General features: G+C 37.8%; 1 protein-coding gene across 1 annotated transcript; it reads right to left on the reverse strand.

Annotated features, from left to right (window-relative positions):
• On the reverse strand, positions 1-25,138 carry UQCRC2 (ubiquinol-cytochrome c reductase core protein 2). Its single transcript, XM_037055791.1, has 14 exons — positions 24,990-25,138; positions 22,228-22,311; positions 21,988-22,137; positions 20,812-20,876; positions 19,314-19,370; positions 18,760-18,884; positions 15,798-15,895; positions 13,431-13,488; positions 9,059-9,154; positions 8,476-8,675; positions 5,806-5,886; positions 3,925-4,001; positions 1,571-1,724; positions 1-265 (listed from the first exon to the last, which is right to left on the reverse strand). Exons 1-14 carry the CDS (start codon positions 25,020-25,022, stop codon positions 182-184), a joined length of 1,362 nt encoding a protein of 453 aa, XP_036911686.1. The 5' UTR covers positions 25,023-25,138; the 3' UTR covers positions 1-181.

Below are 25,138 nucleotides of genomic sequence, written 5' to 3' on the forward strand. Positions count from 1 at the left end.
AACACTTAGAATGTTTTATTGACTTTAGGTTGGCTGGAAACAATTACCTGCATTTATACTTTTTAAGATTATTTTACCTCATTGAAAAAGATAAATGTTACATTACAGACTTGGAACTTTCGTGTGTTCGCTGCTCTGGGTTGAGAAAATGTCCAGCTCTTTCTTACAATGTGTTTTGGCATTATAGCTCATCAACAAAAGGTGTGTGCCCCAAATTTCCGCTTGCTGCCATTGACTTCTTTCCAGAAACAAATTTCTTTGCAGCCTTCAAGTAAACAAAAAAAGGCAAAGTTAAAAGAAATAAGAACACGTATTATCAAGTAATTTAACTTATTTATTTCATGAGTTTATGGATAAGACACTATAAGCCAGCAGTTCTGTTAACAGCCTTTTGTAAAAACTAACTACAGAAGGGGGCTACTGTGCTGTTTTCATTTGAATAAAAGCTCAGCTGTTTCTCTGAGTATCCCATCATATGTGTGACTGAGGAAGTGTGGTGCTCTTGATATGAAGGTAACTGTAATAGAGGGGGATAAGGAAAACCTCATGGACATGGCAAACTAGGGTGGAGTTGGCCTCGGGCAGGGCTGTACCTTCTTATTTCTGTATTACAGTGGCAAATAGTCTAGGTTAATAAAAATACACTGATTGTTAACTTAAAAGTCCAATTTTCTTAGTATTCTTTATGCCATGACTTCAAGTTCAAAGGCTGGTGCTTAGGTTAGTGTAATACCATAAGCATCAGTCTGTGCATTGTCAGGCCATCTTTTCTCAGTGGATAGTGGTGGCAACAGTTGGGTTGGGACTCACATGGTAGTATACAAGATGAGGACATTTGGAAGAATATGTAATAAATTTTGGGTCCAGCAAAGTGACATCAGGTTTACTCCTTAAAATATACTGTCTCTTTTTTCCATCCTCATTGTCCCTATATAAGGTAGACATGTTGTCAAGAAGACAGATGAGACCTCTACAATGGAAGGGCAGTTGGCATTTTTAATATAGAAAGGATTAGAAAAACCTGCTGATTTTGAATTTATTCTGTAGTTCATGTACTTGTTTGGTATAGTAGGGAATATAGAAAGGAAGTATAACACACATTCCTTGCCCTCAAAACAACTCATCTTGTAGTCAACAATAATGTATGTGAAAAAAAAGCAAAAGCAGGAGAATGTCTTAGGCTGAGAAGACAAAAGAAAATCTTGAGATGATGGATTGTGAAGGAGTTGCAGAATACATACTTTATTTCTTCTTGGGAGTGAAAAGGAAAAATACCAAACTTGATTATTAGTTTGAATCATAAAATTGCCAATATGTGATTTTTCTTGACCTCTAAAAATTTAGAATGGTTTAACTTAATTGTAATTTAGTTGAATGAGGAAGATACATAAACCCTGAGTTGATATGGAAGCTATTTGCAGATCCGATGGTAATGAAATTACTTGGTAGACAGGCACCAAACAGCACAAGAATAACATATACAGCCCAAGGAAGCGTATGCATGCCTTCTGAAATTGGATCATTAAGGTCAAGTTATTTGATGTTAAATTGTCAGTTTTCATTTGCTTACATTTATGACATCAGTATCAGCTACTGAGTCAATCTGCTGAAGGACTGTGGATGGTGGCATGTATGAACCAGCAACAAGGGCCTGAGACCCAACTTCATCCAGGAAACCCTCAGAAGACTCCACTGACATTAGGTACCCAGCCTTCAGCTTGTTCCTGTCCAATTAAAGGTACATAACTAAGACAGAAGCCAGTTTTATAGAACAAGGCAATTTTATTAGTATGTTCCCAAACTCTCAAATATGTATTGGTAAATATGCAAATTAACAGCTTTGAAATCTTACACTGTTACAGGCCTCCCTTCTATTTCTTCAGCTCACCATTATTTACATTATCATTTAGAAAGCTGTCAGTACAAAATTATACAAAACCCCAACAGATTACCTTTTGATTTTGGACTAGAACTGAGATCTAGTTAAGCCAATTTTAATGTAAAGCTTTGATTAGTGAAATAACTCTTGTCTCTTGATACTTTCTTGGTAATAATTTTAGGCATTTCTATTAAAGAAAAATAACTATATGGGCTCTTAAAGCACTGTCCACTTAGCAGAATGTTGTGTGCTAATTCTGTAGCTACTCCTCTACCCCAGCCCTATTTCTGTTCTGGGATTTGTCTCATTGAGGGTAGAAAGTAATGGAGAGGCAGGAGGGTAAGCTCCAGTAGCTTAAATGTGGGCACAAAAGCATCAATTTCAAATAAAATAATACCCAATTCGTAATTCTCTCAGAAAGAAATTGGTGTTCAATAATGCTCCTGGGTTATTTAACCCTTAAATAAATTATCCTCCTTTGGCACACTGTTAACAAGACCCCATTTATACGTAATTAAGATTATAGGTAGCAATTTTACCAAATTGTCAGCTTAATTAAAGTGAGATTTTACCAGCAATAAACTTTACCAAAAGGTTATTAGTTTATCCTTTCAGCAATGACACCTTACTTTCTCTTTTTCACTACAGGAAGACTAAGAACCTGATAGAAAAAAGCATCAACTCCATGCGAATGGCAAGTAAGAAAAAAAAATACTTGACATTAATAACTGAAACTCCATCCTCTACATGTCATACCTTATAAAAATACCTTGACATTAATAACGGAAACCCCATCCTTGTCATACCTTATAAAAACAGTGTTTATACTTATTAAAATACACTTTCTTAAATAAATTACCTTGAAAAAATTTTTCTTAAATAAATCCAGTGTTTCAATTTTTTCTTACCATGTTTTGCTTCTGGTACAATCACAGAGTTACAGCCTATTAACCCTTGGTTGCATGGATATAATATTTAATAAACCATGTTGTCATTATTCAAGAGAAGCAATTTCTTAGTGTGTTCAGCATTTAACAAAGTAATAACACAAATGGGTACTACAGGAATGACCAATTGGTTATTCTCTCCTGACTTGTACTTCACTGTCATACTTGCCATGTGGGTGACACTTAAGATCATGAAGACTGAGTTTCAGGATTTACATTATGAATTGTCCTCAATAGATGGAGTCAAAGTTAAATGTTTTAAACTGCTGTATGAAAATGTAAACTGATTTCCAACTCTACCCAAAGTGTCTCTCTTTTAGTTAAGAGAAAATCCCAGAACTTCCAAATTAGAGGTGTTGTTAGTACTTTCAGTGTAACAGTGGGAATTTAAAAATCACCAAATAGGTGAAGAGTATTTCAATCTTTTAATTAGATTATCCTTTTTTGTCTATTGCATCAGCAAAGAGAAAAAGAAATTACTAATGGTTATGGTAGAACAGGCACTCACATACTGGTGGTATGATTATAAACTGGTATAAACTTTTTACATTGTGACTTTGAATATAAAAATAAAAATTTTATATAAACATATATTTTAAAGCAGAGCCTTTCATTATAATGTTTACAAGTCTTAACCCAGCTGAGAATCCATACCAAGAAATTAATATCAAATACAAGTGTTTTAAATGTAAAGATATTCTTTAGAGTCTGTGATTTCCAATTGCATAAAGTGTCCACTAAGTATATTTTAATACACCAATTAATGTTGTTTATAACAAATTTTTAGTAATCTGAATGAAAGGTCACTTTTTGTGTAATTTTCAAATTTCAACAGTAAACATGCTATTAAATAGGCTGTAAGTATATCCATAATGTTAACAATTGTTTAAAAATGCATGAAAATGGTCAAGCAAACAAGCAAAATGTTAATTGCTTTATCTCTAGATGGTAGGATATGGGTATGTCTCCCTTTCTTTTTAAATCATTTTCTGTATCTTTCAATCTTTTTGCGCATATATTACAATATTGTTACAACTACAAAAAATGTAACTTTCAAATGACTGAAACACAAAACACACAGCTAATACTGAAACTTACTTGGCAGCCTGGACATCTGTATTGGAAAGGTTTCCTTGAGCAACTGTTTTTACTTGGTTGTAGGCAGCCCTGATAACCTAGGACAGACAATGAAAAGCTTGCCAGAGTCTTCTGAAGCAATCGAATGCTCCTCTGAGGTAAAAACACAAGATGGAAGCTTAGTTCTAGAGAACTAAATTGACAGTGTCCATTTGGATGGAGTTTTTAAGTCAGTATGTATTCCTTATTCTTCCAATATTCCATGCAATTGTTTGTATAACTTACAGTATCTGAGTAGCAAAGCTTCTTGCAAAAATAAGTGGCAGAAGATGGCGGGGAGGTTTAGGAAAAGCAAACATGGATTTATAATCACCTATAAAGAATAAGTACCTCTAAAATTTCCCTAGCCTCTTAAAGCATCATACAGTTAATACTGCTAGTGCTTACTGTTCACTGAGAAGAAAGAAGTAATCCATTCAGCCAACTTAAAGCTTGTCAATACTGGGGATGCTGGAGTCAAGGAGGAATCAAGTTCCGGTGATGTGGGTGAGCACTTGCTAAATACTTGTTGACTAAGTAAATTAATAAACCTGGCCCATGATTTTCTCCACCCCAACCTTGGCATCATTCTGGTCTGCTACTTAATGTTCCCCCCAATTACCTAAATTCTAGGACCTTCATTTTCCATCTATTTTAGCTACTCATATTCATAGCCACACCCCAGACTTGGCCATAACCTAGATATGTATGTCCTACCTCCCAAATCCTCAATTCCAAGACCCCTGACCTAAGTCTTACATCCTGCTGTCTTTGTTTTTCCACTATCAAGATCACGAGTTCCTTGGTTTGTTTCAATTTGAGGTCCCTCTGGCTTCATTTCTCTGTCTAGCCTGGATCCAAGAATATTCTCTCAAACTCTTGCCAGCATTCCCAACTCCCTTGCTATTTCCTCCTACTTATGACTTGCCTACTTAGTAGCACTTCAGCCTGTGATCAACCCTGCTACTTGTCTCCTCAATAAGGCTAGTGAATACTATTGAAGAAAAATTGCAAACCAGGCCTGTCTGTACTGTGAATTTGCTGTGTAGATGTCTCTAATGGCTAATTGCCATTTCGTGTGTATCTAGACATTCATCTGTCCCAAATCTCCCATCTGTAGTTTCCTATTTCCAATGTCTGCCTCAATCTGTCTCTTTCCACTATGAATGTTTCTTCCAAGTTCATCTCCTAGTGTAAACCCTACAAAACCTACCACCCACAACCCTGCATCCAAGCTCCACCTGCCTACACTAACCTTCAATTCTTTCTTCATTCATTCCTTAGCACAATAAGTTATCATTTACTTCCAACATTCTGGTGAAAACTGGCAATATCACCAGTGATGTCCTAGTTTGCTAAATCTATCGGACCTCTCTATGGTAACTAAAGGGATGTCAATCTACAGTAGATCAAAATGGTGTTAATTTCCTCCAAATATATCAGTTTTTCTTCTTTTTATTCCTGTTTTCTTGGTCATTTCCCTGAGTCACTTAAAGCATGGGGCATAAGAATCTTCAGTTTTCTCCTACAGTCTTTCATACTCAACACTGACTTCAACACAGTCTGTATTTTGAGGATTCCCAAATACACATATTGGCCTTGACCTCACCTGAGATCTCAGTTTAGATGTCCTAGAGACAACTTAATGCCATTTCTCCAAATAGAACCAAAATTCCAAGGAAGCATTTCCTCCCTCTTTCCCGGAAGCATTAGTGTACATGTTTCTGTTTTCTCCACAGCAGATACACCTCAGTGATGTTACAGAGCTCTGATCAGTCATGGCACTCAAACATTTCCATATTTTAACTAAAAACATGTTAATGGGGAATAAAAACTTGTGAGCATGGTGAGTTTGCAACTTACATCTCCAGCAGCTGTGGCCTGAGAGATAGTATAAATCCCAAAAAGTCCAGAATCTGAGTAACTGGCATTAAAAGCGGAAACCTGAAATACAATGAAACTTGACTGGAGCTTAACATTGTAGAGACAAAAACTTGTATGTTCATAATATAAGCAAAATAGACTAAGATTTTGTTTATTTTCGTTTTTGCTAACCTATTTTGATTAAAAGTAAATGTAAACGTGAACCTGTGAACATTGTCATTACAGACACAATGGCTGAGTATCATGGGTTGTGACACTTTCACATCTAAAGACTAACGTCAAAGAGTCAAGGAAAAATTTCTGCTTGGTGACCATTATTCACATTCCAAGGTAGCAAAATGTTTAGCCTCTGGATAATAGGATTATTCCTGTCTGAACAATGTTAAGCTCCTTAAGGTAACGTGACCACTTAGGATAAAGTTTCCCAGTATTTACATAAGGATCACTTGTTTGTAGGTTTCCTGCAATAGACAACTTAGTTTTCTGTAGACAAAGTCTGGGGCCCACATCTTAAACTAATATTCCAGGTGATTTTCATGTACTTTAACATTTGAGAACCACTGGTCCAGCCCAGATAAAGCATAAAGCATAAAAAATGCACTTCTACTTGAATTATAATTCTGAGACTATCCTATTTATACTCCAAACTTCTGGACAAGTTTTGAAGTAAGAATTTCTATTACATTATGTCATTGAATTAGGATTAAACTCCAGCCACCGTGAAGCCATCATTATCGTTTGATGGTAAAGAAAATGATAGAACATGAACCAAGAGAAAAAAAATCTGGAGGAAATTTTAAAAGCAGCAGGTGAATTCATTTAGAAACATTTAAAATAGTGGATTTTCAAACTGTGTTCCAGGGACCCCCTAAGGTTATGAACAGAAGATTCCAAGGGTTTCACTGTTAAGTAAACTTTCAGAACTTCTTTAAAAGAAAAGACTTGTGTGTGGGTATTATAGTTGGGAAATCATATTGGCCAAAAAGGCTCCTGCACTAAAAAATGTTTGAAAACTAGCACTCAAATAATAAACAGAGGAGTAAAAGGAGAAGGTTGACTTTAATTTCCACTTTTAAATGTCACACGGCCAAAGACTGAAGCATAAACCTGCCTGTGCCATGTACTATTGCTTAAGTTATAAATACTAATTATAATCCTATTAATCCTACAATTTATAGTACGTGATACTTTTTAAAAGCATATCATTGAATGTCAGGTAAGGTACGGTACACTGGAAAAACAATGGTCACTCATTGAATAATATCTTGTTGACATTTTACATTCTCTTGATTTGAGTATCAGCATTTTGAAAGCTTTAGCACTTTGCTCACTGTCATAAAAAGGTATCTTCTAAAGTAGTGTGGACTTTTTGTTATGATTAAATGTCATTACTTGTCTTCTCCTTTTTTTATCCTCAACAGAGGACATCCTTACTGATTTTAGAGAGAGGGAAAGAGAGAGGGAGAGAAATATCAATGTGAGAGAGAATCATTGACTGGCTGCCTTCTTATACATACCCTGACCGGGGACTGAACCCACAACCTAGGCATGTGCCCTGAATGGGAATTGAACCCATGACCTTTTGGTTTACAGGATGATGCCCAACCAACTGAGTCACACTGGCCAGGGCTCACTGTTCTTTTTTAACTTCATTTCAACCTGTAGGAATTTCTTGGTATGTATCTTGTACACTTGATTGAAAAACATAAAGAATAGTCGAAATCAGGAAAAGGCCATAAGAGCCTAAGAGGACAGAAGAAAATCTAGAAATAAAGGCTAATTAGAATTTAGGGGAAGCCCTGGCTGGCATAGCTCAGTGGATTGAGCATGGGCCTGCGAACCAAAGGATCGCGGTTTGATTCCCAGTCAGGGCACATGCCTGGGTTGCAGGCCAGTTCCCAGCAGGAGGGGACACACAAGAGGCAACCATACACTGATATTTCTCTTCCTTTCTCTTTCCCTTCCTCTCTAAAAATAAATCAATAAAATCTTAAAAAAAAAAAGAATTTAGGGGAATGTTTAGTATTTAAAATTTTATCCTAAAGGGAAGTGAAGTGTGAATTTCTGACTTTTTAGAGTATTATTTTTTTCTCTTCCTTTTTCTTTATATTTTTATTTTTAGAAAGGGGGGAAAGGAGGGAGAAAGACATGGAGCCGAACATCAATGTGTGGTTACTTCATGCACACCCCCTACTGGGGGCCTGGCCCATAACCCAGGCATGTGCCCTGACTGGGAATGGAACAGACAACCCTTTGGTTCGCAGGCTGGTGCTCAATTCACTGAGCCACACCAGCCAGGGCTAAAGTATTCTTTCATCAGCAGGTTTACAGCTGTTGAGTATGTGAAACAGTTTATTCTTATATTATTATTTACTAATTATTGTATTATTTTTCACACGAACAACTACAAACGTATATTTGCCCACCCCTATATATTAGGGGTGGACAAACTGAAAAGACAGTAAGTTTTCGGTAGGCCCACTGAAGTACTAAAACAAGCCTGGCTGTCTCTTCAACTTTACAAAGATTTTCTTTGTGTTTGTCTTAAAATTGAAGAGCACATTAACATTTAAGAGCAGACTATCTGGACTACATTATAAACACTGAGACTTTGAGAAAAGAGGAGAGCCATCAGCTGCTTACACTTACATCAAATGGGTGGTGAATCCCCTTGGCGACAGCTTGGTACAGAGGGCTGGTGGCATTGCTGCCCCTCTTAACATGTGGCCCAGCGCCAAGGACATGCTGGAGAACACTAAATGCATTTGCTTCTGCACTTCCTGTGGCAGCACTTTCAGCTACAAAAGCAGCATGGACGAGACTGTCTCCATTCTGTTCTCGAATTTCACCTGGGGCCATGGAAGGAGAGGGTGAAGAAAGAAGTGGGTTGGTCACCACTGGTTTTATTCTTTAGCATTCTGTACCACGTACTATGAACTCACTGAGATTAAGCTTTCCTAAGGCCCAGTCTTTAGCATTCTGTACCACGTACTATGAACTCACTGAGATTAAGCTTTCCTAAGGCCCAGTACTCTTTCCTTGCTACTCTGCCTGCCCCTGGCAAAACACAAAATACATTTAATAGACAACACCCAAGCAGGCTAATTCTTTCCTTCCACATTCAGACTGTCTGGTAGTAAATAATCAGGCCTATTCCACTCTGATACAATATTTTGGTGGGGAGGGGGGAGTTCCTTCTGAAAAATTAAACTTAATAGAAGAAAACGCTTACCTCCACGGTATCTGGCCTTTGCACCAGATAAACCAAGCCCACCCCTCATGTTCAGAAACCGTTCAGCAACTTGCTTCAGAACAGAATGATTCACACCTATTTCACCAGAAAGAAAAAAAGCTAGAACCAGAATTTCTAAAAGACAATTATAAAACATCTGTTAAAAATGATTAATATACAATTCAAATATTACAGAAATAAACAGTAAAGAAAACAAGAGTCCCTACTCCCCAATGCCATTCTCCCAGAGATATCCATTTATAGTTTACTACGTATTCATCTAAAATTTTTTTTGACGCATGTATTAATATTATCTTCATTTCGTTATTTTTCAAAATGGTGTTATACTATTGATATTGTTTTAAACTTGCCTTTTGTAATTTGCATCTGAGTGAGTGGTCTACATCCAACCTTTAATGGTTATAAAGAATTTCATTTATATGAATATATCATCATTTACTTAATTAACCCCTTCTTTATGGACATTCAGATTTCCAATAGTTGGCTATTAAAACAATATTCATTGTGTACCAAAGAACCCTTTTGAGAGGTAAAGACAACCCACAGAGTGGTTCTGATAAGAACTTAGTATCCACAATATATAAAGAAGTCTTACAACTTGAAAATAAAAAAAGCAACCCAATTAAAAATCGACAAAGGACTGGAACACACATTTCTCTAACAATTTACAAATGGCCAATAAGCACAAAAAAAGATATTCAGTGTCATTAGGGAAATAGAAATCAAAACCACAATTGGATACCAGTTCACACACACCTGGATAACCATAATCAAAAAGGCAGAAAATAACAAGTGCTGGTAAGGACGTGGAGAAACTGGAACCCCTGTCCACTGTTGGTGGGATTATAAAATGGTTCAATTGCTTTGGAAAACAATCTGGCAGTTCTTCAAATGGTTACACATAATTACCTTATGTCCTGGCGATTCTACTTCTAGCCATATACCCCAAAGAATTAAAAACAGATGTTCTAATCTACAAAAACCTTATACACAAATGTTTATATTCACAAGAGCCAAAATGTGGAAATAACCCATATGTCTACCTGATGAACAGATAAACAAAATATGGTGATGGAATATTTTTCAGCCAGAAGAGGGAACACTGGTACATGCTATAATATAAATGGACTTGGAAAACATTACAATAAGAAAGAAGCCAGTTATAAAAAGTGATATAATGTATGAATTCCCTTTAAGTGAAATGTCCAGAATAGTCAACTATGTACAGACAGAAAGTAGATTAGTGGTTGCCAGAGAGGACAGGAGGGGGTGGAATGGGGAGTTACTGATAATGAGTATGGGGTTTCTTTTGGGGATGATGAGAATGTTCTGAAACTACAAAATGGGAATAGTTGCATAAGTACACTTTCAAAGGGTGAATTTCATGGTATATGAATTACTACTCCTCAATTAAGCTATTCCTTATAAAACAATGAATGCAAAAGATACTACAAATAATATTCTCAAGCAACTATTTTCTAAACTTGACCAAGTATTTCTGCAGGTTATATTCTGAAAAGTAAAACTGCTGGGTCTAAGAATGTAAATTTAGAATTTTGATACACTCAAATAGGTCTCAAAAAATGTTCTATCAGGACTTCCTCCAAGATGGAGGCGTAGGTGGAAACACTGTGCCTCCCCTCACAACCAAGTTTAAAGCCAACAAAGTTTCAGTAACAAAAACGCAGCCAAAACACAGAAAATTGAACTATACGGAAGTCCGACAACAATGAACCATTCAACCAGACTGGTAAGAGGGGCGGAGCCAGCAGCAGAGCCCGGTCTTGCAGGAAAGATCTCCCGACTCAGGGGTGCAAGCAGCCGTGGGCGGGTCCCAGGTGTGAGGTAGCAACAGGTGGACCCAGTGAGGGTGCAAGGTGGCAGGTTGACTTCGGTCACACATTCGCGCACAGATAAACCAGCGAAGAAGCAAGCAGTGAGACAGACCACGAAGGTCCCAGCGGCAGGAAGCAGCAGAGGGGGCCGCCATTGCCCCTCTTTGACCCCGCCCCTACATACAGCGCCACAACCCTGTGACTGAGTTGCCCTGCCCTGGTGAACACCTAGGGCTCTGCTCCTCAAAGGTAACAGGTGCGAACAGACGAAAACGTGGCTCAAGAAGAACTCAAAGCCCTGGAGCCGATAACTCTAAATGACCAAATAGCCAACCTATCAGATGCACAGTTCAAAACACTGGTGATCAGGATGCTCACAGAACTGGTCAATTTTAGTCACAAATTAGAGAAACAAATGAAGCCTAAACTAATTAAAATGAAGGGAAATGCACAGAAAACCAATAGTGATGGAAAGGAAACTGGAACTCAAATCAAGGGGGTGGACCAGAAGGAAGAAAGAAATGACCAAACAGAAAAATATGAAGAAAGAAGAATTCAAAAAAAAAATGAGAGGCTTAGGAACCTCCAGGACATCTTTGAACACTCCAACATCCGGATTATAGGGGTACCAGAAGGGGAAGAGGAACAGCCACAAGTGGAAAACTTATTTGAACAAATAATAAAGGAGAACTTCCCCAATCTGGCAAAGGAAACAGACTTCCAGGAAGTCCAGGAAGCTCAGAGAGTCCCAAAGAAGTTGGACCCAAGGAACACACCAAAGCACATCATAATTACATTAGCCAAGATGAAAATGAAGGAGGGAATCCTAGAAGCAGCAAGAGATAAGGAGACAGTCACCTACAAAGGAGTACCCATCAGACTGTCAGCTGATTTCTCAAAAGAGACTTTACAGGCAAGAAGGGGCTGAAAAGAAGTATTCCAAGTCACGAAATCCAAAGACCTACAGCCAAGATTGCTTTATCCAGCAAAGCTTTCATTTAGAATGGAAGAAAAGATAAAGTGCTTCTCAGATAAGATCAAATTCAAGGAGTTCATCATCACCAAGCCCTTATTATATGAAATGGTAAAGGGACTTATCTAAGAAAAAGAAGATAAAAAAATATGAACAGTGAAAGGACAGCAAACTCACAGTTATTAACAACCACACCTAAAACAAAACCAAGCTAAGAGGACAGCTAGATCAGGAGTGGAACCATGGAAATGAAGATCACAAGGAGGGTTAGCAACAGGGGACTGGGAGGAGGAGAAGGGGGGAGAGGTACAGAAAATAAGTAGCATAAACAGTAGGTAGAAAATAGATAAGGGGGAGGGCAAGAATAGTATGGGAAATAGAGAATCTAAAGAATTTGAGACATGTGGTCATAAACTAAAGGGGGGGAATGGTGGGGGAGGGGGTGTGCAGGGTGGAAGGGAATGAAGGGGGGAATAGAACAAGTGTAATGGCATAATCAATAAAATATATTTTAAAAAAAGATATGCAAGCAAAGTCTATGATGTGCTTTGGACAAAACATTATTGTGGCGGTCCAAATGAATGTGAAATGAATGGTGCACTTTCTGTCACCAGTTCATTTTCCTTGGAGAAAATAGAAAAGCAATGTTTGAACCCTTCAAAATCACACTAGAAAGACACTGTTTCAAAACAACTGGTGTTGAACAAACAACTTTGGCAGTTTTTTTTAAATCCAGGACAACAGACTCATTTCAGAAATGCTCAGGGGAATGATGTTTCTGATCATACAGAGAGCATTTATCACTTCTGCTAAAGTATTCCTGAAGTGTCCCTTTCTCAGCAAGTTGGAGATGAAAAGAACAACTAAAATCATGTTTTCTTTCTGAAATGTGTCAACTGATGCATAAGACCATGTCACCTTTAAAGCAGAATAGCTTCCACGTACAGTTTCCTCCCAAGCATTCTTTCTTGTAGAGAATGAAAAGCATTCTTTTCTTGTAGAAAAAAAAATGTTCTATCAGTTTACATTTCCACCAACAATTTTTGAGAGTGCCTACTACTTCCATACCCTGGGTAATACTGGGCATTGTCAAACTTTTAATTTTTTTGCCAATTTTACAGATTAAAATTTTCTTAATTATTAGTGAGTCTGACCATCTTTTTCAAGGGTAACTGACCACACACACACTCAGTTTCCCCATGAACTGGCTGTTCATACCCTCTGCCTATTTTTCTAATAAACTTGTACTTCTTTCTTTAAAAAGAAAACAAAAACTTGCAAAAGCTCTTTGCCCAGAGCAATTTGCCCTTTGTCATAGGTTTTGCAAATACTGTAATAAATTTAAAAGTGGTAGTTTACAAAGTTAAATGTTGAATTCTGCTTTTCAAGAAAAAGAACACTAGCAATTAAAATCTCATTACATACTTCCTATGAGACATAAATAGACCAAGTTTTCAAATTTTGTTCAATACATACTCACCTAATTACAGTTTAAGACTACTCTTAGGAAAGCAAACTGATAGGTAGGCAACTCCCAACTTACCAAGTCCAATCAAAGCCATTCTTGCACTTGTAAAATGGTTCTGTACAAAGTGATGTAGCTGAAAAAGTTAAAAAGCATTTGTTAGGTTATACTGGTATAAATATATAAAAAGCTGTGGGGAGAAGGGTTGGGTAGAGGTAGAAGAGGGTATAAGGAGGATAAATGGTAATGGGAAAAAATACAATAAAAAACAAACCAAAAAATCATACCTTATGAAAAATTTAAAAAAATAAATTGCAAGCTGTAAACATTTAAAACTGCAGTTCGGCAGAAACATTATCACTTTAAAGTTGTTGTAACGAATAAGAGGCTACCTGCATTTTATTTAAAAACTACTGCTTAGCCCTGGCTGGTGTAGCTTGGTGGATTGAGCACGGGCCTGCGAACCACACGATCACGGTTTAATTCCCAGTCAGGGCACATGCCTGGGTTGCAGGCCAGTTCCCAGCGGGGGACTCACGAGAGGCAACCATACATTGATATTTCTCCTTCTCTCCTTCCCTTCCTTCTAAAGATAAATAAATAAAAGCTTAAAAAAGTTTAAAAAAAAATTAGGTGTTTAAAAAAAATAAAAAAAAACCCCACCACCACCAACAAAAAGACTACTGCTTAAAAGAACTAGAACTTAATGTGATGATGGTTACATAACTGTGAACATAATGAAAACTACTAAATTGTGGACTTTAAATAGGTCAACTGTGTATGTGAATCATATTTCAATAAAGCTGTTACTGAAAAAAGAATAAAAAAGGGAATAAAAAATTAGAGCACACACCGGCTTGAACTTGAAAAAAAAAAGAACCTAGTTTATTACTTTTATGATGTGACTTAAGCAGTATACCAGGTTTCTTTTGTCTTTCTTCAGGTAGTATTAAAGGACTATTAGCATTTTACTCTAGAGGTAACAGAATTACTTCACTGTACCTCTCACCCATCTTGCCATGAGGTTACTGTCTATACTAGGCTTTTCAACCTAGATGATGAAAAAATTATCTGGGGAACTTAAAAAACTGTCACTATCTCCCAACCCCCACCCCATTTCTAGGCTCACTATACAAACTGATATATAGTAGAACTCAATGTAGAATCTTGGAATCTTTTTTATAAATTACCCCCATCCCCCATGATTTAAGAATCAGTGAGAGCTGAGAATCACTGGTTTATACTATTATTTTAGACATAATATACAAAAGTCAGGCTTAAACATGCATTCTCATAGGAGCACTATTGCTCAAGGGAATGAAAATTGGTTAAGGGTAAGAAAAATATATAATTTCTTTTATATAGAGTACAAATAAAAACAGTATATTAACAGATATTCAGTGTATCTGTGGTATTACAAATTCATTGGGGGAGGGTAGAAAAATCTGACTACAAAGTCTCTTTGGGAATGGGTCATAATGTTGATAATCACTAGGCTAGAGTAATGGAACTAAAATTCGAATCAAGTTATCAAATTTTTGTGCCCTAAAACAAATTGTTCCTACAAATATAGTCACCTTGGACATCCATTTTCTTTTTTTTTCTATTGAATGCTGTCATTGCTCAAAGTATTCTGACATCAATTTCTTCAGAATTTCTTTTAGCCTAGGGACCCATTTAAAAAATGCTAATAGTCTGAAATAACCTTGATTAACATCTTTGTATTTATCTATCATACACACACTTTACTACTATTTTTTAAATTAAAGTATAGTTCATATACAACACATACCTTGTTTTTTTAAAAATGAGACTCTTTGGTATATCCTACTCATAAATTGCCTTTTCATCGCTTGACATTATAAAATTTTTCCTGATTAATAATTTGAATGGTTGCATAGTATTCCATTCTATTGACATTTAATAACTTATTTAACTATTTCTCCAATGTTGTTTCTAATTTTTCATAATTATAAACAATACAATAGATAAATAAATACATGTTTTTCTTTGTGCTTTTAGCTACCTAATTTATCTTCACAAAGGGAATTATTTTTGTCACAAGATTATGTTATTTAAACATTTAATACTGTTTTATTTATTATTTTTTATAATACTGTTTTTAAAAAGATACATACGCACAGAAAAGGGTCTAGAAGACAATAAACCTATGTATTAATACTGAGTGCCTTTATGTATGTGAGGTGTTTTCCTTCATTTTTTCTCTGTGTCTGAACTTTCATATGTCCCCTTTATAAAATTTTTAAGTTAAAACATACAAAAATAGTTGTGACAGAATTTTAGTTGAAAAGCTGATAAAAAAAGCAAACGAGTAAATTTTTAAATTAGAACAAAGAAAAATTACAAACAAACCCAATATGGTAGGTGAACATTCAGTTTAATGTGAAACAAGCACATTGTAAAATGCAACATGTTGCGCAGTACCTCATCTGGTGTCACCTTTCCTAGCCTGTAGTCTGGACAATACAGGGAATTAGCCAAGGCATTTCGGTAAGCTGCAGCATGCAAATTTTCAATGATACCTGTAAAATAAGAGTTACGGAAATATAATTTAAATGAAAACAACAACACTTTTAGAACTTAGAAAGCTTTGTTCATCTTATGGCAACTTTTAAAATTCTACCAGCTGAAAAGTGCTATGAAAAATAAGAGATTACTTGCTGGAGTCCACCTAAACACTTCTCTAGGTACCTGTTATTATCTGGAAACTATAATGGCCTGGGTTCAGAAATCCGATTTGCTGTGTGATCTTGGACAAATCATTTAATCTGAAATTTTACTTAATTCTAGGTTCCCTCTCTAGGTAATGAGAGAGTTGTCAGTCTGAGAGGAGTTAGAAGAGTGTCAGGCTTAGGTCATATTAGTAGCTTTCAGGGGTCAAATGTTATCATCAAATTGCACCCCTCACTGGGGCCCTGGCACTGTCCCTACTTTCCTGCTTCAGAGGCTTTGTTTGGGGTATGTCCCTTCATTTGCTCATCATTGGGCCATCTTCCTATGCCAGGCCCTGCGCTAAGTGCCAGAAATACAGAGATAAGTAAGACACAATGTCTGCCCTCAAAATGTTGAGAAAACTTTGGACAAGTCATTTAATCTGAATTTTACTTACTTCTAAGTTCCCTCTCTAGGTACAGTATATCAAAAGTGTAGAGGGGCACAGGGAAAGGCAGTATGAGCTAGACAGGAGTTAAGAGAAGTAAAATCTGGGATGAGTCTTACAGAGTAAGTACATGTTTGCCAGGTGAGTGATTTGGGAATGGCATTTCAAGCAGCAGAAACAGAGGAAGGCATAAAGTATGACAACAATTTGATTGAAAGGGGAACTGCAATGAAAAGGGGGAGAGGGTACAGAAAGAAACAAGGGAGGCAGGCAGGGCCAGATGAGATTGGGCTTTATCCCGTATATAATTAAAAGCCTGTAAAGGATTTTTGCTGGATTTTCATGTCAGAGGGATCATTGCAATGGCAATGTGGAAGATGGGCTGAAGATGTAAACCTGTGGGCAGATACCTGCCAGTAAACTACAGAACTGTTCAGGCAGAAAGGAGGAGGGCTGGAGTCTCGCTTCTACCAGTGGGGAAGAAGCCACTCTGGACATGTAAGTCATTTTTCTAAAATTTACCATTCTGCCCTGACCAGTGCTGCTCAGTGGCTTAGGCGTCATCCCACAAAGCAAAAGACTGCCAGTTTGATTCCTGGTTTGATTCCCGGTCAGGGTACATGGCTGGGATGCAGGCCAGGTTTCCAGTTGAGGGCATGTAGAAGGCAACCAATCGGTGTTTCTCTCCCTCTCTTCATTCCCCCACCCCTTTAAAAATAAAGTAAATCTTAAAAAATTTTTTACCATTCTATTTCTTTCGTAGAAGTCTAGAGTAACAAAGATCATACTCCTTTGTGACATAAAGCATCACTACGACATAATATTAGCTAACATGAACCAAGCACTCATTATGTTGCAGGGAAGAGAACCTTTCTCAACCGGCCTGTGGTCTGCCTTTTTGTGTTTGTCTCTGTGTATTAGGTAGATCTGCTCTGACTCTTGCTATGATGGCTTTATAATAAAGTATCCTATGGGGCTCAGTGGCCCAATTTTCCTGACCACCTGAGCTTGGTGTTCTAGGAAATGTTTCGAGTGGGTTATGTATACTCTCCTGTTGTATTTGAGTCTTGAATGCTGTAGGCCCTGTTCTTGGGTGGAGTTAACCCCCAGGCTGGGTTATTATAAGGACAGACCTCGATCACAGTGTAGGAGTCACTGTGCAAAAGCTGTCCCCCAGGCAGAGTTGTTCCCAGCAGGGTCTGGCGTCTGACGGAATTCCCTGTGGGTGTGCTGCTTGTGTGGGTAGTTGGGTGGAGCTCTGATGTGGTCCAAAGCCCACCACTGACTTGTGTTGGTCTTGGGTCCCACTCAGGTTGGGTTCCAATGCAGGTAAATGTTAGACTGTACCTGACCTTGGGCTACCTCTTTGGAGCTTCCTTGCTATTTACTGCGGCTGTCTCTACTGGGCATGGGCGTTTGTGGGAGGGGCCAAACTATATACAAGAATAGGCTTCTTCCAGATCTGAGCCAGGGACAGATCAATAAAAGGTCCAATGCACCCTGAAATCCGCTTCCACCTACAGGCCATCCTCTGAGGTCACCTGGTCTTCCTCCAGAGCCTTCTGAAGAAACGGTGGGCCCAGGCTATGCACAACCCACTGGCCCTGCCACAAGGCATGAAGTTTGGTAGGGTAACTGAGGTCAGGAGGCCCAAGCTAGTGGGTTTCCTGCAAAAGGCCTGCATTCTGAGTGAAGCCCATCCCACACAGAGCCCTTGCAGCTGGTCACTTGTTTAGACCTGAGTGGTCTACCTGAGCATCTGCACCTACCAAAAGTTGAGTTACTTCCAAGAGTTGGTGGTGTTCAGATTTGTTTTGCCAGTTGTACTTGTCAAAATTATATAACCAAACATTACATAAATACAAAACAAGATCTTATTTAAAAAATTAAGTACATTGCTTTGGAAAGGCCCAATAAAAGTGGATTGGCTAAATAGTAACAGCTATTTTGTAACAATAAACACTAATGTCAGTGGCACCAATAAACTGCTGCTGGATTTTGTGGAAGCAAAACCAAAAAAAACCCACAAAAACCCCACAGGTGAGGTGGCAGAAAAAAATGCCTAGGATTCCATAATTAAACTAAAAAAGAGAAAAAAATCAACAATAGAAATGGTTAGCAACAAAAGAACAAACAATATATTTTAAAAACTGGACAAATTTTAGGAAAAGACACTTTCAAACCCAAGTAGAAACAAACTTCAACATTTTTTCTCTATATATAAATCGATTTTCTTTGAAACCCAGTATATTCGAAACAACTGATGTAATCTAGAAAGGAACTCACGAGCCTGTGGATTCTGAAAAGCCACAGCTTTGTCAATCCTTAGTTGAGACTCAAGGGCAGCTACCTCCCAATGACGAAATTCAGGTGCTGTGGTGACATTGAGCAGGAACTCCATTAGAATATCACTATAGAAGATATCAAGACATAAGTTACGAGTCAAAAATTTAAAACCGACATTTATTCTATGTAATTGTAACACTCTCAACATTGAACTTTAACCTTGTGGGGAGCACAGTGTTTTAAGCACTTGGCAAATCATAATCCAAAACCAAAGTCAGAGGTCATAATGCTGCATTCAGAACTGAGCAGTTTAGCATTTCTTTAAAAGCAGGTGTCCTAGCCCTGGCCAGGTAGCTAAGTTGATTAGAATGTTGTCTCCAATATGCTAAGGTTGCAGGTTCAGTCCCAGGTCAGGGAGCATACAAGAAGCAACCAAAGAATGCATAAATAAGTGGAACAACATACTGATGTCTCTCTCTCTCTCCTCCTCCCTCGGAAACCAATAAATTTAATAATAGAGCAATAAAATATCCTAAATACATGCAGGTACTTACACATCATCCCGTAGGCATTCCACAGTGTAGGCCATGTTTTCCCTGGTTGATGTCACACTGCATCAGAAATAAATTACTGTACAGTAAATTATCTGAATTAGAAGTTTTCCTTTATATCTGTTAAATTAATCAGTTCCTTTGAAAAAATTATTTTGAAGCATAAAAAAGTATAAATAGTATAACAAAAATACACATGCCCATCAACTAAAATTTAAAAATATTTTTAAAATTATGTTGCACACCTGAAACTAGTATAATATTGTATTGTAACTATAATTGAAAAACAAAAATAACTAAATATTTTTAATAAGAAAATACAAATAATTTCACTTTAAAGAGGAAAGAAACCCTGATACATTACACATGGGTGAATCTTGAAGACATTATGCCAAGTGAAATAAGGCATTCATAAACGGACAAACACTGTATTACTCCACTCATATGAGGTACGTAGGGTAGTCAAAACCACAGAGACAGAACATAAAATGGTGGTTGGCAGGAGAGGGATAAAGAGTTAGTATTTCATAACTATAGAGTTTCAATGGGGAAGATGAAAACATTCAGGAGATGAATGGTGGTGATGGTTGTTTCATGCTGCTTAATGCTATAGAACTGTACACTTAAAATAAATTTTATGTTATATATATTTTAGCACAACTTGACAAGTGATTCCTCTGTACCCTTCCCAGGCTAATTCCCTCATTCTCTCCCACTCTAGAGACAAACATATTCACAAGCAATATGTATTATTGTTTAAAAAAATTATAAGTGACTCATCTTTAAAAAAACCTTGAAACTTGTTTTTCCACAAAACATTTTGTATTTTAATCTATTATGTGGATATGCAGAACTAGGTCATTCCTTAACTGCTATGTAGTAGTCCCATTATATGACTACATCATACTTTGTTTCCCTAAAGATGGACACTTAAATTGTTTCCAGGCTTTACAAAAACATTTTTGTGAATGTGTACTAAAAAATGTTAGGCTGTAGGATATGCTCATTTTCAATATTACTAGATATTCCTTAATTTTTTTAGGTAGTTGAATCAATTTATACTCCCACCAGTTGTATAAGATATTCTCTATCTCCCATAATACTGCCAATACAAGATACAAAGACTCTTGATGGGTGAGGAATGGTTAGCATACTACTGATTACAAGGGACGATTACTGTTTCTGGCTTCCTTGTCTGGGAATAGTCTGTTCTGTCCTTTGTCCATTGATCCTCTCTTTGTTTTTCCCTCCTAGTATATAATTCTTTATTTTTCAAAATAATCCTTTCCACATTATATATTTTGCAAATATCTACTCCCAGCTAATTGAATTTTTACTTTAAAGCATAAAGATGTTTACATTTTGATGTAGTCCAATTCATTAGTCTTTCCCTTCTTCAAGAAATCTTTAACTACCCTGATAACAGAGAAATAGAATATTTCCAATTGAATATTTTCTAGTGTTTTCACTATTGATTTCCTAACACTTATTTTAAACAAACCTTAATTTGCCACCAACTGCTTCAATTCCACGAGTTATCTTGAAAGATGATGCTCCTTTTGTAGTCTTAAAAGAGAACATTTTTAGTATTTTTGTAATTCTAAGTTCCCCAAACAGCACATTGTATCATAATCTAATATCTGTCATTAAATTAAAAGAGAACTCTAACTAAATAGTGGATCCTTTTTACTTTAAGAATTATAAAACACCCTAGCCAGTGTGGCTCAATGGATTAAGTGCTAGTCTGTGAACCAAAAGGTTGCCGGTGTGATTCCCAATCAATCAGGGCACATGCCTGGGTTGTGGGCCAGGTGACTCAGCTGGGGGCGTGAGAGAGGCAACTGATTAATGTATCTCTCGCACAATGATGTTTCTATCCCTCTCTCTCTCTATCTCTTCCCCTCAAGTAAAACCTTAAGAAAAATTATAAAACAAAATTCACCAAAAAGCACAAGTATAGATTTTTATATAAAGTACATTTAGGCAAATATTCCACTATCAAATATAAGCTTACTAGAGTCATCAATATAGTCTAAAAGAGATTTGCATATGGGAAAGAATAATTTTCTTTCAATTTTCATACTTAAAAAAACTTTTTCTTATACTTTAGCACAAACATTCAGATAGACACTAGTTTAATGCTTCTCCGTGGTTTTTCACATTATATTAGGGGACTGTATAGGGTTGAATACTGTTCCCTCAAAATTCACGTCCAACCAGAACTCGTGGCTGAGACCTTGTTTGGAAATAGAATTTTTGCAAACATATTTAAAATGAGGTCACACTAGATTAGAGAAGGCCCTAAATCTAATAGGAATGAAATAATCAAGAGAGAAATTTGGACACAGAGACAGAGAGAACACTGTGTGACAAGATACAGAAATTAAGGGTGATGTAGCTGCAGGCCAAGGAACACCAAGGATTGCCAGCCACCACCACAAGCTAGGAAGAGGCAAGGAAAGGCTCCCCCTAGAGCCATCAGAGGGAGCATGGTTCAACTGTTACCCTGACTGCTAGCCTAAGAGGATAGATTTCTGTTGTTAAAGCTACTCAGTTTGCAGTAATCTGTTATGGCAAGCCAGCAACTAATACAGGAACACTACTTTCAGTTATTCTTTTCTGGAGGATCAAGAGACCACAGCATTTCCAAACATATTGAGAAAGTAAAGGTGCTTACCAGACTGGACGCAAGACGAAGCAAATGAGAGGTTCCCAAGTTGTTACAGTCCTCGTACCTACTGCCCGCTTTAATGAACAAACCAATTCTCGATGCAGGAGCATAGTTTTCCAGAGAAGCAATCACTAAACCATTTGGTAACTTGGTAAGCTGTATTTAAAATGGAGATGTGAATAAACTTTATATGACCAAGACAGTAAGGCATGTACAGGTTCCAAGCACCAATTCAACAGTACTAACCTCAAGCTCCTGCGGATATGGAGGCGGTCTTGCAGGGGCCGTTGTGGCTTTCACTTTGGGAGCAACTTTGAGGGAATAAAATCTCTAAACATACAAAACAAACAAACAAAACAACCCATCAAACTCCAGGTTATACACATATCTCGGTGTACCGTATCCTAGTGTGCCTGAGCAATAGGTGTTCAGTAGTGGTAAAAGAACTCCATGGGAAGATTTAACTGATTAACTTATATGTATTTATTAACCCACCATTCACCCAAGCCTCTTAAACCTCTATTTATTTGATTTGTAGAGCCTGAAGGAATACCAAATTCAACATGCTGAGTTTTACTCTGTGCTGCTTCCCTTATCTGCCCAAAGAGTCTTCCTTTCCAAATGAAATTACAATCATTTTAGTTACCTTTGAAAGACACAATGGGCCAAGGAACTTCTATCAAACCCCAAATGTCTCCCATACTATATCTTCTTCACTCTCTCATCTGCTACACTGAGACTATACAACAAAGGGTTATAGCTTCTTTGACTAATACAAATTTATATAACTCTAAAATTAAAAATAGCCTCATCCACAGCAGAATCTCAATGTGTAATATGCAGCCACTCATAAAGTAAAGGATCCTTGTAAATGTTGGATTAGAAATCTAAACTGCGTACAATCTAAACTTTTTTTTTCTGGAAATGATATACAATGGCACAGAATTTGTTTTCCTATGCCTAAGGTTTATGCGGTCACAGTGGATATGTTAATTAATAAAGCTTGGTACTCCCAGGACCAAATGATCAAGTGTGAAGGACAGAGGGTACTTTGTTGTGCTTTCTGCAGCAGTGTACTAGTTGATCCCTAGTTTTCATTTGCTGTCAGTACTTTTTAATTATAGGTTACAATTAGCTTGCTTTATCATCAATTTCGTTTGCTGGGTGTGGTAAAGTTAACCCTACTTGCAATTTTGGCTTTCAATTTTCCAAAAATTAAAATTTAAGACATGCAGGCATAAAGTTCAAATATGAATAATCTTTAGAGCTACTGCCAAGAGAGATTCAGGTATTTTTCCCCTCAAATGTGTCTCAACAGTGATACTTTGTTATGCACTTCCTATAATTTGTCCCACTCAAATCAGTTGCAAAGAATTATCCAATGCCCTGACTGGGTAGCTCAGCAGGTTAGAGAGTGGTTCCAACACACTGAGGGTGCAGGTTCAATCTCTGGTCGGGGCAGGTACAAGCATCAACCAATGAATGCATAAATTGTTGGTGCCACAAAGTGATGTTTCTCTCTCAAATCAAACAATTAAAATATCATTTTAATAACAATACATACAAATGTATTCTTATGTAAAATATGCTGTAATTAGAAACAATAATTACTTTCAAGTTTACTGTAATCTGTTTACATTGGAATTCTCCAACTGTTACCTTTGAGTTTTTTTTCCCCTTACTAGAAAGTGGGTAGGGATGAAATGGAGATTTTGCCATCTCTTGCACCTCTAACTGGGCTACCCTCAAAGGGCTGTTAATCTTTGGTTTGTCCCAGGAAGCATAAGACAATCACAGTGTAAATTATGGCCACTTGTATAATTCATAGGATATCTATTTAAACATTAAGCACAGGAAAACTCCATCCCCTGGTCTTTTGCACCTCTTTCTACCAGGTTACTAGGTTACCTAATAAATATGCTGGGTACTACTGACATTTTGGGCTGGCTATTTTTTGTTGTTGTTGTGTAGGGCTCTTTGTGCACCCTAGGATGTTTTGGCCTCATCCCAGGTCTCTCGATGTCAGCCCTTCTCCACAGGCTATTACAACCAAAAATGTTTCCAGCCCTGGCTGATGTGGCTCAGTGGACTGAACGTTGGCTTGCCAACCAAAGAATCACTGGTTTGATTCCCAGCTAGGACACATGCCTGGGTTGCAGGCCAGGTCCCCAGTGGGGGGAGCGCAAGGCAACCACACATTGATGTTTCTCTCCCTCTTTCTCCTTCTCTTCCCTTTTCTAAAAATAAAGAAAATCTTTAAAAAATGCTTCCAGATATTGCTAACTATTCTTTGGGGGCAAAATGAGCAAAGCTGAGGTTTTTAAGGGCATTCCGATCTCCTCCCTGGATAGCAACTGCTCCACAGTGACAAAATACTGACACCTGAGTTTTTCCCTAGCGACAGCTATGTTTCACTTGGGCTTGAAGGAGGAGCCTTAAGCAGCTCTTGAAGACAGACAAAAGAACCCTCATAGACGAAGTCTGTAACAAGATCAAGAAAAACACACATCATACATCCAGGACACCATAATAAGCACGTTCCAGGCAGTGATGACTTCAAAGACATTAGCTCATTTCTTACAAATTTTACTCATAAGCCCATCTCACTGTTGGGGAAACTGGTGCTCCACGATACACCAAGAAGTAGAGGCCTGCAGCTGCCCGGGCAAGGGTAACGAGTTAAGTCCATGTCAGCCTCCTGTCCCCAGGTCTCGTGGTTTTGGGACGCAATTGCAGCAGTGACCTTCAGAGGTCTCTCCACTGGGTCGGCTTACCACCGCTCTCAAGCCCTCTCCCTCCCTCAAGTTTTCCGTCACTAGGTCTCTTCTGCTTATTGCACGAAGCCGACCTGCAACGCAAGACCCACCTAGCATGCAGCCTAGATGCAAGGTTCAGCTCAAGGGCAGACCAGACTTAGGCCCAGGACCCCTAACCAGGTACCTCCGGTTCGTATTACCTTGCTAACAAACCGTTCCCCAACCCTCCCTAAACCCGCCAGCTATGCTTACCGAGAGGGACCCAGCTTTGATTAGCAGCTTCATGGCCCCAAACTGCCTGGACCCACGATCGCTGCTGGTTTATGGGAAAGCAAGATGGTGACCGACAGCCGCAATTTCCCAGCTTTCCCCGCGCCCCCTTCGTGCGGGTCACGTCTATC

Source organism: Sturnira hondurensis, unplaced genomic scaffold, assembly GCF_014824575.4.
Source record: "Sturnira hondurensis isolate 20B ecotype Veracruz unplaced genomic scaffold, ASM1482457v3 Scaffold0008729, whole genome shotgun sequence".
Taxonomy (NCBI): domain Eukaryota; kingdom Metazoa; phylum Chordata; class Mammalia; order Chiroptera; family Phyllostomidae; genus Sturnira; species Sturnira hondurensis.